This window comes from Phycodurus eques, chromosome 11 (genome assembly GCF_024500275.1).
Source record: "Phycodurus eques isolate BA_2022a chromosome 11, UOR_Pequ_1.1, whole genome shotgun sequence".
Classification (NCBI taxonomy): Eukaryota; Metazoa; Chordata; class Actinopteri; order Syngnathiformes; family Syngnathidae; genus Phycodurus; species Phycodurus eques.
The window spans coordinates 14,181,217-14,195,912 of NC_084535.1; the positions used below are offsets into that span (position 1 = coordinate 14,181,217).

Sequence of the window (14,696 nt, forward strand, 5' to 3'; positions counted from 1 at the left end):
TTACTCACAGGTAACCATAACTTCTGATATAGGAATGGCAACAAGTGGATACACAAGTTCACTGTACCTTCAGACATCTAATGGAAGACCATTTCATTGTTTTGTTTGTCACGATACGTAATTAATAAATGATATATTTCAGACAAAATAAGTGAAGTTGGATATTTTCCACAACACCCTGGATGATCACTTATGGTTGGGAATCACTGCGCTAAACAATGCACAATTCAAATTCCTGAAAGTTGTTCTGTGGCAAAGAAGTGCATTGCGGTGTCATGTCATGTCTGTGTCTATTTATTGACAGATGGCTCGGTTTGAGATATAATTGCATCCCCATGAAAAAAAATCACAGTCTCAGAAAACAAAAATCACTTTTATAAGTCAAACCGCTGCAGTGCGGTGCTGACTACTGGCGAGGAGGACTTACTCGATGTCAGATTTACGTTTACTTACGCATCGGTGGCTGTTGTTGGCAGCTTTCACGTGTACCCGATACCTTGAAATAAGGTTGGTGTTGGCCCAATACGGATACCTGGAATTGGTACTCGTCCATGCCTGGTGGAAGGAATTATGAACAGTTCAAAATACTGGTCAGCCTTAGCACAAAAACTCCAGGTTTCTGCTAGCAAATAAAATCAAAATCAGAAAAAGCCTCCTAGAAGGTCTGAACTTTATTTGGGATTAATCATATGCACTTTAAAAGGTTGCATGTGTGTGTTGGCTCCCATTTAACAGGAGTTTGAATGTAATTGGTTCATTCTGAACACATCCAGAGTTATGAGGATGCGCACACTTGTGCAACCACATTATCTCAGTTGTTTACTTTTATGTCTCCTTGAAAAGATTTTTTTTCCCCCCCCAATTGAGTTGTGCAGGGCGGCACGGTGGCCGACTGGTTAGAGCGTCAGCCTCACAGTTCTGAAGACCCGGGTTCAATCCCCGGCCCCGCCTGTGTGGAGTTTGCATGATCTCCCCGTGCCTGCGTGGGCTTTCTCCGGGCACTCCGGTTTCCTCCCACATCCCAAAAACATGCATGAATTGGAGACTCTGAATTTCCCGTAGGCATGACTGTGAGTGCGAATGGTTGTTTGTTCCTATGTGCCCTGCGATTGGCTGGCAACCAGTTCAGGGTGTACCCCGCCTCCTGCCCGATGACAGCTGGGATTGGCTCCAGCATGCCCGCGACCCTCGTGAGGAGAAGCGGCTCCGAAAATGGATGGATGGATGGAGTTGTGCAGTTTATAGTTCACATAAATGGTCGAAAACGTTTAAGAAATATCAATCTTGGTCTTTTTTGTAGATTGCAAAACCTAGCATTTGAAGAGCGGTGTGAAGACTTTTTATATCCACTTATATAAAAACAATATAGAATTCCTTTACCTATACTGATGGATTGCGTTTTAGCGTGTTTAATAAACTAAAGGTGAAGAATATCAAAGTGGCCCTTGCATCCTGTAATTTTTCTGTATGCTGCACTTGGGAGAAAAAGTTTGGACACCTCTACTTTACGCCCAACCTTATTATGTCTGTATACTGTACCTGCTTGTATACACCGCACTACTACAAATTAAAAAAAATGGACTTTTTAATGAGGAATAACCGTCTCCAGTCAGGATGTCAGCTGCTAAGCTACCTGCTGTAAACACAAACCACGTGACTGGCAGCTCTTGCCGTCAGCGGCTTTGCGGCAGCGGGACGAATGACGGCTTCGCTGCTTTAGAGGAAGTTAGCGGTGGCAGCCAGACAGGCAGGCAGCCGCGGGACTATGTAACCTGCACGAATTGGACTCATCGTTGCACTCAGACAGAGGTAACCCTCTACGTATAAACGCTCACATGTTGAAATACAGAGTGAGCCAACGCTGAACTCGATGCTCGTGGGCGTGTTCGCGCTACGCCTGTGTTTAGCTGCGCTCAGGCTACAAACAAGCCTAGGCCTCTGCTAGCACCACCGAGTTAGCATGTCTCACATATTTTGCCTCGCTCTTGATATTTTACCCACTGTATATGTTACCATTGTGTCTCTAGAACGACTAAGCGCAGTTGTCCAGTCGTTATGATACTGTTGTGGGGAAACGTAGGCTTTCCAGGGCTAGAGACTTGAGGAATAAGCAAACTTCCTCCACAGGTCATCTTTAGATTGCTAACGGACATGCTCCATAGTTGCAGATTGGTGTTAGCAACGCGGGCTAACTAGCAGGCAACTTATTTGGAATCGCTATGGAATACTAGTCAAGATAAGTGACATTTTACATTCATTTACATTGAAAAAATATTTATCAATGTTAGATTCTGTTCAATAAAATGCCCCTGGTCGTAATTACATGCTAAATGGCCTGCTGCAGCTTGTCGACACGTTTGCTGCTAAAACTTCATTCACCTATTAGCATTTGGTGCTGTTCGAAGTTTAGCATATCCTACTGATACTGGCTAAACGTTCTAGTTTGATAAAGAGCCTCCGACATTTGAAGCGAAAACATTGTTTCTCGAAGTAAACAGCTCGCTAACTGCTAGCTTAAGATAGTAACGTGCACCACCAATGGAGAAGATTTTGAATCGCATTATTGTCACATACTTAACCACCCCCTCCAGTTGTCTACATTAGTACTTAAGTTCAAATGCGGACTTGATCATGTTTAACACATTCACTGCCACTGACTGCCTTAGAAGTCAAATATCCATCTTAACATGGAGGGCTGGCATTGAATGAGTTAATTATATTTTTGATGCTTTGATGATGTGCACGTGTAACTGCAACTTTCACAAATCAGTTAACTAAATGTTGCTCTCTACATGTGTTGTCCCCATGCAGGAAGGCAGCAGCATTCATGGATGTTGTGGACACTTTTAACGTTTTAATACCCAGTGACCAGTTGGACGACACCCTCATAATAGGTCAAAATCTGGAATGTGAAGCCAGTAATGAGTTTGGTTCAGGACTCTACCTTGAAGATTCGCTCAAGAACATGCTGAGTGACAAAGATCCCATGTTTGGATGTGCAACTTCTCAGTTCAACCTGCTGGAAAATGAGGACTCCACTTTTCAAATTTCAGGCGCAGCAGGTACGCTCACTATCAGTACAGGGCATACAGTATTCAAATGAAGTTGTAAAAAATAATTTCATATTGTGCCGAGCATGCCAGAATTTGTTTTAAAAATTTAGTTCCATATTGTTTTTGTTCTATTTTTCTTTAAGTAACACTTTATGACACAAATGTTAAACACTCGTAGCATTGTTTGTTCTAAGATCATGTCCAGGTAATATACATTTCAAGCAGTGGTGTGGCATTTAACTTGCTTACTAAATATGTAATTCAAATGAAGGCGACTCCTCTCCTTCTGCATCCCTATTTACTTTTTGTTAACCCCCTCCACCCCCCACAGACATATTAAACATCTTTATTTCGTGGCAGAGATCAGTGGTGGGTCAACATCCACAGGCCTCGGAGGTGACCTGGCAGTAACGGAGACCAATCCAGCCAAGATCAAGAGACCTGTAGGCAGACCCAGGAAACGTCCATGTAATATACAATTAGGTAAGGCCCAAGCTTATTTTGTTTTCTGTACGCCACATTCAACAAATCAAGAGAGATGGAGTGACGTGTGTTTGGCTTCTAGATAGAGAATCCAGTGACGGTCAAGAGAAAGCCAAGATTCCCACAGATGCTGTACCCAGAGGACGACCGGGAAGGAAACTTTGCAACAGGCTACAGAAGTCCTTTCTGATTAAGAAAGGAGTTAAAGGTGTACAATTGAAGAAAGAACTAACTCTGGGTGGACGCATCAATATCAGCGATATTGAAGGTGTATTATGGTTAAAACCTTCTGTTGTGTTGAAACGACTGACTGTCACCATTGGAGGGTTCAAGATTGAATTACTTCCCGGACCGTCGTATCTCCAGGATGCTGAAGCCAACTTTGACAGTAGTTTTTCCTGTACCGCGGATATTGGTTTTGCCATGTTGTCGGACGATTGTGTCTCCGCACAGAATCCTGTACCTGAGAAAGTCGCAGACCGGGATATAACTGAGAAGATTTGCGTTGATGATACACCACTTGGATTGGGTCCATATGTGAACCCCAATGACGTCCAGGCGGCTAACGGAACGGAAATAAAAAGGTGCACTCAAGAAACTAAAGATGACAATCAGTCTATGGTGAGAAAGCAAAAGCCTGTCAATGACCGGAAATGTGGTGTTAAATTGACACCAAACAATGAGACCACTGTAAGTAACAAGGTGGACAGTAAAGAAAAGAAACCGACTTTTGCCAAAAACCAGCTCCAACCCAAGCAACTACTTAATTCCAATAAGAAAGCTGTGATTACAAGTGAACAGAGCAACATGACTAAAGGAGCTACCGTTTCCCAAAATGTACCATCCAAAGTTGTCCAAAGAGATGACCTTCATAAATTAAAGTCTCTTAAAGAGAAGAGAAGCAGTGAATATTTAAAAAGACGGTCTGAAAACACCCCAAGTGAGCATGTCCCTAAACACCCAAAGATGCAAACAGGAGATCCCAAAGTGAAGCCCAGCTCTCCAGTGAAGAAGGCGCCATCTAGTGGAAGCTGCCAAATTGAGCAACACAGTCCAACCAAACCCTCTCATACGCTCAACACCTTGAAAGCAGACGCTTCAAACTACTCACATGTCACTCGTCCAGGTCTTTCCTCCAAAACATTCGAAGAAGTGGGGCAGGAGAAGGCAAAAATGAAGAAGCCTGAAAAGATCCTCCAAAAGCAAAAAAGTAAAACTGCAAGAAGCATCTCTGTGGATGAGCCACAGTTGTTTATCCCAGACAATGCTCCAGTTGTGAAGAAAGAAAGTGTTGAGCAGCAGGTGCAACAGCAGCTGGAGCAAGTTGCCAACAGCGAGTCTGTGTGGGATGGAAACAATTGCTGTGGTCAGTGCAAGAAACACCACAACAACATGTAAGTCTTAACACTGATAAATGTTTCTTAAACCTTTTCAGCGCTTAACACAAATGAGAAATAAAATTCATGTTGCCATAACGTTGACATGAGCACATTAACAATAATGAGCACAATGTCATAGTTTTATTACTCCAAGCTCAATTCCAAAACAATTTTGGCAAGATGTGTTGGGCCTGCTTGACACTGCACTTAGCACACCACAGTGTGCTGTCGATCAACCCAGTCATTGTGTTTGTGCTCCTGTGATCCTATGCCATGTTGCGTTGGCTGGCGGCTTATGAGGTGGGCGTCTGCCGCTACGGCAAACACGCCCAAATGAGAAAAGGTCAGGGTGCAGCGCTGCTTTAAAATTAGGCTACTACACATGGGGAGTGCTTTCAGGGTTACAATAGCAAGAGAATTTGCCTGATTTGTACTGTAAATGGCATGGAGGACAAAACGTTCACAAGAAAAATTATGTATAAAGCACAGAGATGGATGCAAATCTCCACTACATTGAGTATACTAAGTTGGTTGTTGAAAGCGTGAGGAACTTGTAATTTTAGTATTTTTAACAGTGTTAGTATAAAATGAAATATAATGTAGCTACACATGCTTAACTTGTATCACGTCGTCTCATTGTCAGCAAAGCTAGGGCTTTCTGTTGTAACTACTTTATGTACAAACCAGCAGGAAAAGTCCCTGGCTATTTCCCGTTTGGTAGCTTAGCAACCAGTGCCAAATGTGGAGACACTTGCAACGTGCCGCCGTCGTCATTGCACTGCCCTGCGTCCTAACTCCCACCCCATGGTAGAGGGCATTAAAACCAAGTGCAGTGTGAAAAAGGGCTTAATTCTGACAATTGGCCACCCAGGAAGTCGAAACCCTGCACCGAAGTATGATACTCAGTGTCAGCTTCATTACAGAGACTTAGCCATACAAAATTGTTACATATGACTGATTTGGACAAGTATATTCAAGAATTTTGTTGATATGATAGGAATAAAAAAATACAAAATTCATTTTGTTGTTCCATAAATTGTTCTAATGTAAATGAATTATTGAAGGTATTAAACTGCCAGTCCTTCATTTTAACATGGATATTTGAATTCGACAGTCGTCAGTGAATGAGTTAAACAGATATATGTCATGTAGGGATTTTACCCTCACGCAGCAATCACAAGAGAGTGCGTTATTCAGGCCTGTCTAGTATGGGAAGAAAAATAAATTGAACAAATTATCTATTTACCCTTCCAGGTTCATGGTAGGCTGTGGCCGCTGTGATGACTGGTTCCATGGTGACTGTGTTGGTCTTGACCTGCTCAAAGTACGTGAGATGGAGGAAGAGGACCAGATGTACGTGTGCTTAAAGTGCTGCGAGGAGGAGAGCAAAAAGGTGGAGCCCGAAACGCCAGCCATACCTGTGGCAGAAATAAAGACTGAAGCCCCTGCTCTGAAGCACGCTCTAAAACCCAAGCCAGGAGCCACTGAGGAACTGACATCAGGGGGGGTCAGATCTTTAAAGAAGGTTAGTCATGTTAGCATTTTTCCATTCTAAAGTTGTTTACCAAATGTATTTCTCTTCATTACAAAGCCTGTTCCGCTATGTGTGTTCCCCAGCTAAGTGATGCTCTGATATTAATCATAGCCAGTGTTTCCACTACACAAGGGTTTGTTGTCTTTTTGCTTTTACTTTCCCTGTACACTGATGGCTTGCACATGGGTGTATGCTTAATGTAGTTCGGTGTATTCGCCAACATTTTCTCATGAAAATTAGACATACACTCAGCCAACATTCCACTGGTACACTTGCACAATATAATGAGAAATTCAGCCATTAAAAAGATAATAATGATCTCTTTTGACTGACACTGTCAGAGTGGTTTTAAACAATATATTTATTGTTGTGGTTGCAGTTTCCAGTGGTGTAAAACAGCACTGACTCATACTAACAGATGGTTTGGCTCTCTTGGTTATAGATAAGATAAAAATATTAGAAACGTATTTCATGCTTGTTAGTACTCCCATTCATCCTGGTCCGTTCATTCTCAAGGCTTTGAATCAATTGCAATCCATTCAGTGTCCCTGAGAAACATATTTCAGTACAATGCTGTGCTATTCTACACTTCCTCAAAGTACCAAAATAATTTTAATGAACTAGAATTAACTCAGGAGCATGTAGTAGAGCATCAGGTCAAACAATCAAATTTCATTCATCGTAAAGCTGAACATTCATATTTTATCTTCTTTAGACTTTTCAGTTTCATTTGTTTAAAAATTTTCCCAAATATGATTAGTTATATGATCCTATAGTAATTTGTATTTACTCTCTCCTCAAATAGGAACAAGGCCGAAGATCGTCTACAGATGTAAAAGAAACTCATCATAAAAGAGGTATTTGATACAATGCTTTAATATGTAAACTATGAAAATGTTGATATGAGTTGGTAGCCTGGTTTTACTATTCAACTCTTAAAGACTGAAAGCATGCACATGAATGAGAATTGTTTGCATTTTGTGTAAGTTCTGTTTACATTTTCGCAGTATTCAGATGTATTTCAAAATAGTACAAAAACAGCAAATGTGTTTGGCGGTGTTTGAACAAGACAGAAAAGAGTGGCACACTGGTAATCGGAAGGAATGGTTCTATAATGCAGTAGTGATATGGCAAGCCATTGACAACTTTACATTTGTATGGAATTCAACACTCAGGGAAAAGCAGCTCTGTTTGAATTGCAGTTCCATTTTTTTTTTTCATGCAAAGTTCCTTGGTACTTGTTCTGTCCTCACAGACATTCAGCTGAAACTTGAGGTAAAAAGTAAAAGTGCATCTTCCACTTCAAAAAAGCCTGCGTCTATGGAGGAGATCAGGCGCAGTGTGCGTGATTCTCTGAAAGAAATCCTTTTACAGAGGTAGGAAAGTTCTGTAAATTTACATTACACAGCCTCTTCATCGCACAGCTTTGAAAAACAGTTTTGTAAGGTTGCTGAATGTGTGACGCTCTGCATTTTAGGCTGAAGGAGTCTGATTTGAAAGTCCCTGTTGAGAAAGCCTCGGAAGTTGCCAAGAAGACTGAGAGAGAACTTTTCCACATGTATAAAGATACCGAAAACAAATACAAGAACAAGTATCGAAGCTTGATGTTTAACCTCAAAGATACTAAAAATAATGTAAGTGTAGTTGGAAATGCCTCCAAATGAAACCAGAAATTATATCCATGTAATATCATTACTGTTTTAGTACAATTTTAAAGTAATGTCCATTTATCCCGCGACTCAGGTTCTCTTTAAGAAGGTTCTCAAAGGAGAAATATCTCCTGCAAATCTAATCCGAATGAGTCCTGAGGAACTGGCTTCGAAGGAACTGGCTGCTTGGCGGCAAAGAGAGAATCGACACGTGAGTAACACTCAACAGTCCCGCATCCTTAATCAAATTTGAGAACTGTTAAGATGCTCAATAAGGCTCATTGATACTCCTCTCCTCTATCGTTAACAAATGTATGTCTGATCACTGTGTTTTTCTCAGACAATCGAAATGATTGAAAAAGAGCAAAGAGAGGTTGAGAGGCGTCCAATCACCAAGATCACACATAAAGGGGAGATTGAGATCGAGAGTGAAGAACCAGGGAAAGTGCGTGAGCCCGTGGAGGTGGAGGTAAGAAAGGGGCCATAATCTGATTTGTTAAACTCACAAGTGCATGTGGCACTCAATTGTGGACTCACCCTCGTTTCTTCTCAGGTTGAACCCGCAGTCAGAGTCCCAGAAGTACCAGTAGAACCTCAGAGTGCTCCGGAGAAGCCCGTAGAGCGCAACGAGACAGAGAGCGACACCACCAACAAACACAAGTCTCACTTATTTGACCTCAACTGCAAAATCTGTACAGGTGACTACAATTCGAGCCCCGGTTGTGACCTCATACATCGAGCGTAAGTGACTGACTGACTTTTCTTACCGACTAAGGTCGCATGGCACCCCCAGTGAAAGAGGGACCCACCAAAGTGGTCAAAATTGCTACGACAGTAGCAAAGCGACAACCTGCCAAAGGCGAGGAGGCGAGCACGCCGGCGCCGTCTGCTGTTGAAGATGACCTGCACCTCACCGTCTTAGAGGAGAGCTTTCAGAAGGCTCACACCAACTATGAACAAAGGTGAGACTCATTTCTGACAATTTTCTTAAGCAGCTTAGCGTCAAAGTAGTGGCTAAAGGGTTACTCTCTCCATCTCAGGTCTGATCATACAGCTGGCCGAGATGATGACACATCGTTCCTTTCCAGCCTGAAGTCCCTGTGGCGAGGTTTCCTTACTATGCACTCTGTGGCTAAACTTGTCACAAAAGCTTTCCCTGTGTCAGGCATTCTGGACAACTTGACTCAGGTAAGCCACCCTTTCTAACGAACCCCCCCAACGCACTTTGAAAGTTAAATTTACCTTATTAACATTCTCAAAGATTTCGACTCCTTTGCCACCCCATTGAAATTGCTCCAATTTACATAGAATTTGGGCCTTAGTCCATACCATCTGCTGAATTTTTTTGTCAGCACTTCACTATTCACATTGCAAGTCAGGCCAACTCTGCACTATTCTGTGTGATTTCTGGGCAAAAGTTTATTAAAACATTGTCCTTCTTCACAGTGATCCCAATCATATATCTAAAACCAGACCTAAATCCATTTAAATAAGTGTAAGTGACCTAAAAAGTCTGAACATTAAAGATGCCCTTCCAATTTAGAAAAAAACGTACTGTATTTGGAGCACTCTTGTGAGGAAAAGTGGTCACATCGAGTACAAAATGATGTCAACATGTGCCATGGATTCCTTCCTTAAAAGACTGCATGTTGTCATCAAAGGAAAAAGCACACTTATGGAACCTAAGATTTGTTTGTTTTTTAATTGTATTGTCTAGTTTTTAGCTCACATTTTTGATTATGGTTTTATAATGGCCTAAATTTGTACATGAGGTAAACATGCTATTTTAACCTGGATGTTCACCCCCCACAAGTATAGCCACTGTACATGCATACTGAGGCAAATACTTAAAACAGTTTTTTTTTTTTTTTTTTTTTCAAAGGATCTTCCTGACAGCATCCAGGTTGGCGGAAGGATAAGTCCACAGACTGTGTGGGACTACTTGGAGAAGATACGTGCTACAGGAACTAAAGTAATATTTTGACATCTTAACATGAGCGCTCAGACATTACATTACATCTACAGTCCCCTCCAAAAGTATTGGAACGGAACGGTCAATTCCTTTGTTTTTGTTGTATACTGAAGATGAAAAGATCAATATGATACAAAAGTTCAGAATTCCTGCTTTTATTTCATGGTATTTACATCGAGATGTGTTAAACAACTCAGGGCAGAGCACCTTTCGTTTGAAGCCACCCACTTTTCTAGTGAGCAAAAGTATTGGTACATGTGACTGATGGGTGTTTCTAGTTGCTCAGGTGTTGCCTTTTAGATTGCTTAAAACATTAGATAGTGCTTGTTTTTGGCTTTGGGTTTCACCTGTGAAAACTGCATTCCATGTTAGGCAAACATGAAGACCAGAGAGCTGTCTATGGGAGAAAATCAAACCATTTTGAAGCTGAGAGAAGAGTGAAAATCGATCAGAGCTATTGCACAAACATTGTTCATAGCCAATACAAAAAATGTTATTGTCCTGAAAAAGAAAGCAACTACTGCTGGTGTACTGAGCAACAGACATCGAACAGTTCGGCCAAGGGTATCAACAGCAGTTGATGACAGAAACATTGTGAGAGCACAAAAACAAAAAACACCCAAAGACAACAGTCAGTGACATCACTGCCAACCTCCACAGGGCAAGGGTGAAGGTATCACAATCCACTGTTCGAAGAAGACTTGGAGAGAAAAAATATGCAGGCCATACCACAAGATGGAAACCACTCATCAGCAAAAAGAATCGGAAGGCCATATTGGATCTTGCAAAGAAGTACGGAGATGAGCCACAAAAGTTTTGGAACCAGGTTTTATGGACTGATGAGACCAAGATTAAGAGAGAAATTATGGAGAAAGAAAGGATCTGCACAAGCTCATCTCTGAAGCATGGTGGAGGAAATGTCATGGCTTGGGCTTGCATGGCTGCTTTTGGAACAGGTTCACAAGTCTTTAATAATGATATAACTCATGATAGTAGCAACAGAATGAATTCTACAAAACCATTTTGTATGGCAATTTACAGAAAAGTCATCCAAACTAATTGGGAGAAGCTTCATCATGCAACAAGACTGAGCCAAAAACACACTGCCAACACAACAAAGGACTTCATCAGGGGGAAAAAGTGGAAGGTCTTAGACTGACCAAGTCAATCACCGCACCTTAACCTTAATGCATTTTACCTCCTGAAGAGGAGACTGAAGGGAGAAACCCCCAGAAACAAGAACTGAAAGAGGCTACAGTAAAGGCCTGGAAAAGCATTTCAAATGATGAAGTCAATGGGTCGCAGGCTTGATCCAGTTATTGCAAGTGAGGATTATGCCACCAAATATTCAAGGTTATTCACTTTGTTAATTTGTCTGTTCCAATACATTTGCTCACTTGAAACATGGGTGGCTTCAAACAAAAGGTGCTCAGTCCTGAGTTGTTGAACACATCTAGATGTAAATAGCATGAAATAAAAGCTGGAATTCTGAACTTTTGTCTCATATTCATCTTTTGATCTGAAACCCAAATGTCTTCAGCATACAACAAAAGCAAAGAAATTGACCTTGTCGTTCCAATACTTCTGGAAGGGACTGTAACTGTACACTGATTGTTACTTTGCTAACAGATGCTATTCTTTTTTTTTTTTTTTATATATTCTTAAAGGAAGTGTGCCTAATTCGCTTCACTCCTGTGACTGAGGAAGATGAGATCTCCTACACTCTCCTGTATGCTTACTTCAGCAGCAGAAGGCGTTTTGGGGTGGTGTCAAACAACCGCAAACAAGTGAAGGACATGTATCTCATTCCTTTGGGCGCGTCTGAAAAAGTGCCACATCAGCTTGTGCCTTTTGATGGACCAGGTGACCAAAACAAGTAGATTCCTCTCTGTAAGGAACAGTCATTTTCACAACTCAAATGTAATGTCATGTGATTCGGCAGGTCTGGAAAACAACCGAGCAAACCTTCTCTTGGGACTTATAATTCGTCAGAGGCCGAAAAGAGATTATCATCCAGTTGACAACGAAACGACAAGGATGTCTCCTGAAGTCAAGCCTGTCCCAGTTCCTATCCAAGAAACTCCTGCCGAAGAAGAAGATGAGAAGCTTTTCCTAGCCTCCTTGACTACTCCCAATATAAGCGAGAAGAATCAACTACTTGAGACTACAGAGGCTGTGGAGGAGCCCATCACAGAGTCTTTTGAAGAACCATCTGCAGCAGGGAACAGCAGTCAGGAATCCCACAAGCCTCTTCGTTTTCTTCCAGGTGTGTTACTTGGTTGGGGTGGAGAACTCCCGCCACTGCCAGATGTCGGAGGAAAGCATCCAGATGACACTTCTAAGGCCCAACCTGCTCAGAAAAGAGAGGTGTCATCCAGCGGGGGCTCCAAGGATCCAGCTGTTGCTGTTGTTGCTGCTGTGCCTCGAGAGCGCTTTGTCATCAAGAAAAAAGAAGTCAAACCTGTCCAAGCTGAACTGCAGTCACCCAGCCAGACAGAGGCTGCAAACACATCTCCAGGCAAAGATGCTGAGCCTGCACCCCGGGCTCCTCCTGTCTCCCTGAGAGATAAGCCTCCAGATGTTTCTACGGAAGCGTTCTTGGAAAGCCTGGCGACGCTTCGAAACGAGAGTGAAACCCCCAAGAAAGATGACATTGCTCCTCTCCCTGATTCAGACAAAGGAAAGTTGGAATCACAGGCGCTGTCAGAGCACACAAATACCTCCAAACCCCTTAGTGGGATATTGAAAAAGATTTCCACCTATTCCAGTATGACAGAAAACAAAGCCAGAGAAACTAGTCACATTGCTCCTGTGGATGCTAAGCATGCTCCTCCTAAAATCAGCCCAGTTACAACATTTCATCAAGGCTTTTTGCAGATCTCTCAGGCCAAACACAAACTGAAGGAACAAAACCCAACCGCCAGTCAATCAGTTCTCAGTGACCATGAAGATCCTGTTCAAGTTCAGCCGAGCGACACAGCAACTTACACTTCTGCAGTACAAGCGCCACAAGTGGAGAGCTTCGAAGCCTCGGAGCTCCAACGAGACACTGAGACGGCGCCGGCTCTCCCAGCGTGCAACAGTGCTGCACCTGTCCACCAGCAGCAGCACCAGCCTCAGGTACCTGGCAGCAACCACGACCCGTCTGTCCCCAACTCTTTCCACACGCCACACGTCCAGGATCAGAACCACACCACGCCACAGGCCCAGGAGAGTACTTCACTTGCGGCGCACCCCGAGAGTCCCTCCGAACCGGGTGATCAACCTCCATCGCAAGCCAAAGAGGAAACACAGGAGGAGCTCTACACCTACTGTCACCCATGGGAGGAGAGGCAGCGGCACAGCGAGGACAGGGACCACCGTGGGAGGCACGGCCACCGCCGGGACTTGCACCACGGGAAGAAGAGCAGGCACCATGACAGGGACCGAGACAGGAAGCATGAGCACGGCTACGAAGACAAGCACAAAGACAGGAACAGGCACCACAGACACTCTGAGGACCGCTACGGTGAGAAGCGGAAAGAGCGATCCTACAGCGACGACTACAGTGGCCGCCACAAAGAACGCCACAGACACCGACGGGACTCGGACTATGACAATGGTCAGAGGAGCTCAAAAGACAGTTACTTGTAATAATTATTTGTTCTTTTAACTTTTTAAATTTTTTTTAAGAAACCAAGCACCAGGAAGTGAGTGTTCGGTGCTCTCAGACTCATTCTCTGATTCATTACTTTCGTTTTTTTGGGCTGTGTATTTTTTATTCTTTCCTAGATGTCATGGCTGTGCAGCTTGTACATCACATCCCTCCTGAGTCTTCTGTTATGATGAACTCAACTATTGTTTTTCGGAGTTGCGAAGTTCATCACTTTCAATTTGCTCCACCTTGTAAAACTAACCGCGCAACAAATTCTCACAATTTTATTTGGAAGGTTTTGCTGCACCAGTTAATCATGAATACAATCCATTTCTGTTCCAATGTTAGTCTTTCCTATTAAGGTGGGATGAAGAAATTGACTCGTTGGGTGTAGATGCATTCTTTTCACAATACAGATCAGGGTCTGATTTAAATTTAGTTTTAAGATATTGGATTTTTTTGTATTTACTGAACTGCTGCATCATTTTTTTAGTTTTTGTTTTTCCCCAACCTCCTGGTAATATTAAGATCAAGGACATTAGGTCAAATGGTTTTGGGGCTAAGTTCACATTTACCACAAAGAGAAACTTTACAGAGGCACCCATTGAACAGTTTCTTGTGTTCCCAAATTGGTTCTTTTTAAATTGCTTTAAATATTTTAGAGTCTTACTTTCTACCAGAAACGCATTGTACATTTTTGGCTTGTAATATATCTTAGAAATGAAGTGTGCCTTTGCACGTGTGTATGTACAGTTGGTAATAAAGCTAATTCTTTTTTTTTTTTTTTATTGTTGTTATAAAGAAAATCTCAAATTTCTGTGTACAGTAAATACAGTATATTAAAGATAGTCACCTAAACAACACTGCAGTACTCTATTAAATTTACATAAAACTGACTACAGGTACACAAAATTTTACCAGTATGATTTATCTTCAAGATCCATGTGTGAAATGAAACGGCAAGTTTTTTTTTCTTTGTGAACTTTGAATAT

At 42.3% G+C, this 14,696-nt stretch overlaps 1 protein-coding gene across 1 annotated transcript; it reads left to right on the forward strand.

The window, feature by feature from the left end:
- Positions 1-1,681: 1,681 nt before the first annotated feature.
- phf3 (PHD finger protein 3) lies at positions 1,682-14,621 on the forward strand. The gene is made up of 16 exons (XM_061690489.1): positions 1,682-1,809; positions 2,812-3,062; positions 3,414-3,536; positions 3,619-4,930; positions 6,170-6,440; positions 7,255-7,306; positions 7,705-7,825; positions 7,927-8,083; positions 8,193-8,309; positions 8,439-8,567; positions 8,652-8,796; positions 8,874-9,060; positions 9,139-9,286; positions 9,981-10,070; positions 11,738-11,933; positions 12,013-14,621. Exons 2-16 carry the CDS (start codon positions 2,828-2,830, stop codon positions 13,701-13,703), a joined length of 4,974 nt encoding a protein of 1,657 aa, XP_061546473.1. The 5' UTR covers positions 1,682-1,809; positions 2,812-2,827; the 3' UTR covers positions 13,704-14,621.
- The last annotated feature ends 75 nt before the right edge of the window (positions 14,622-14,696 follow it).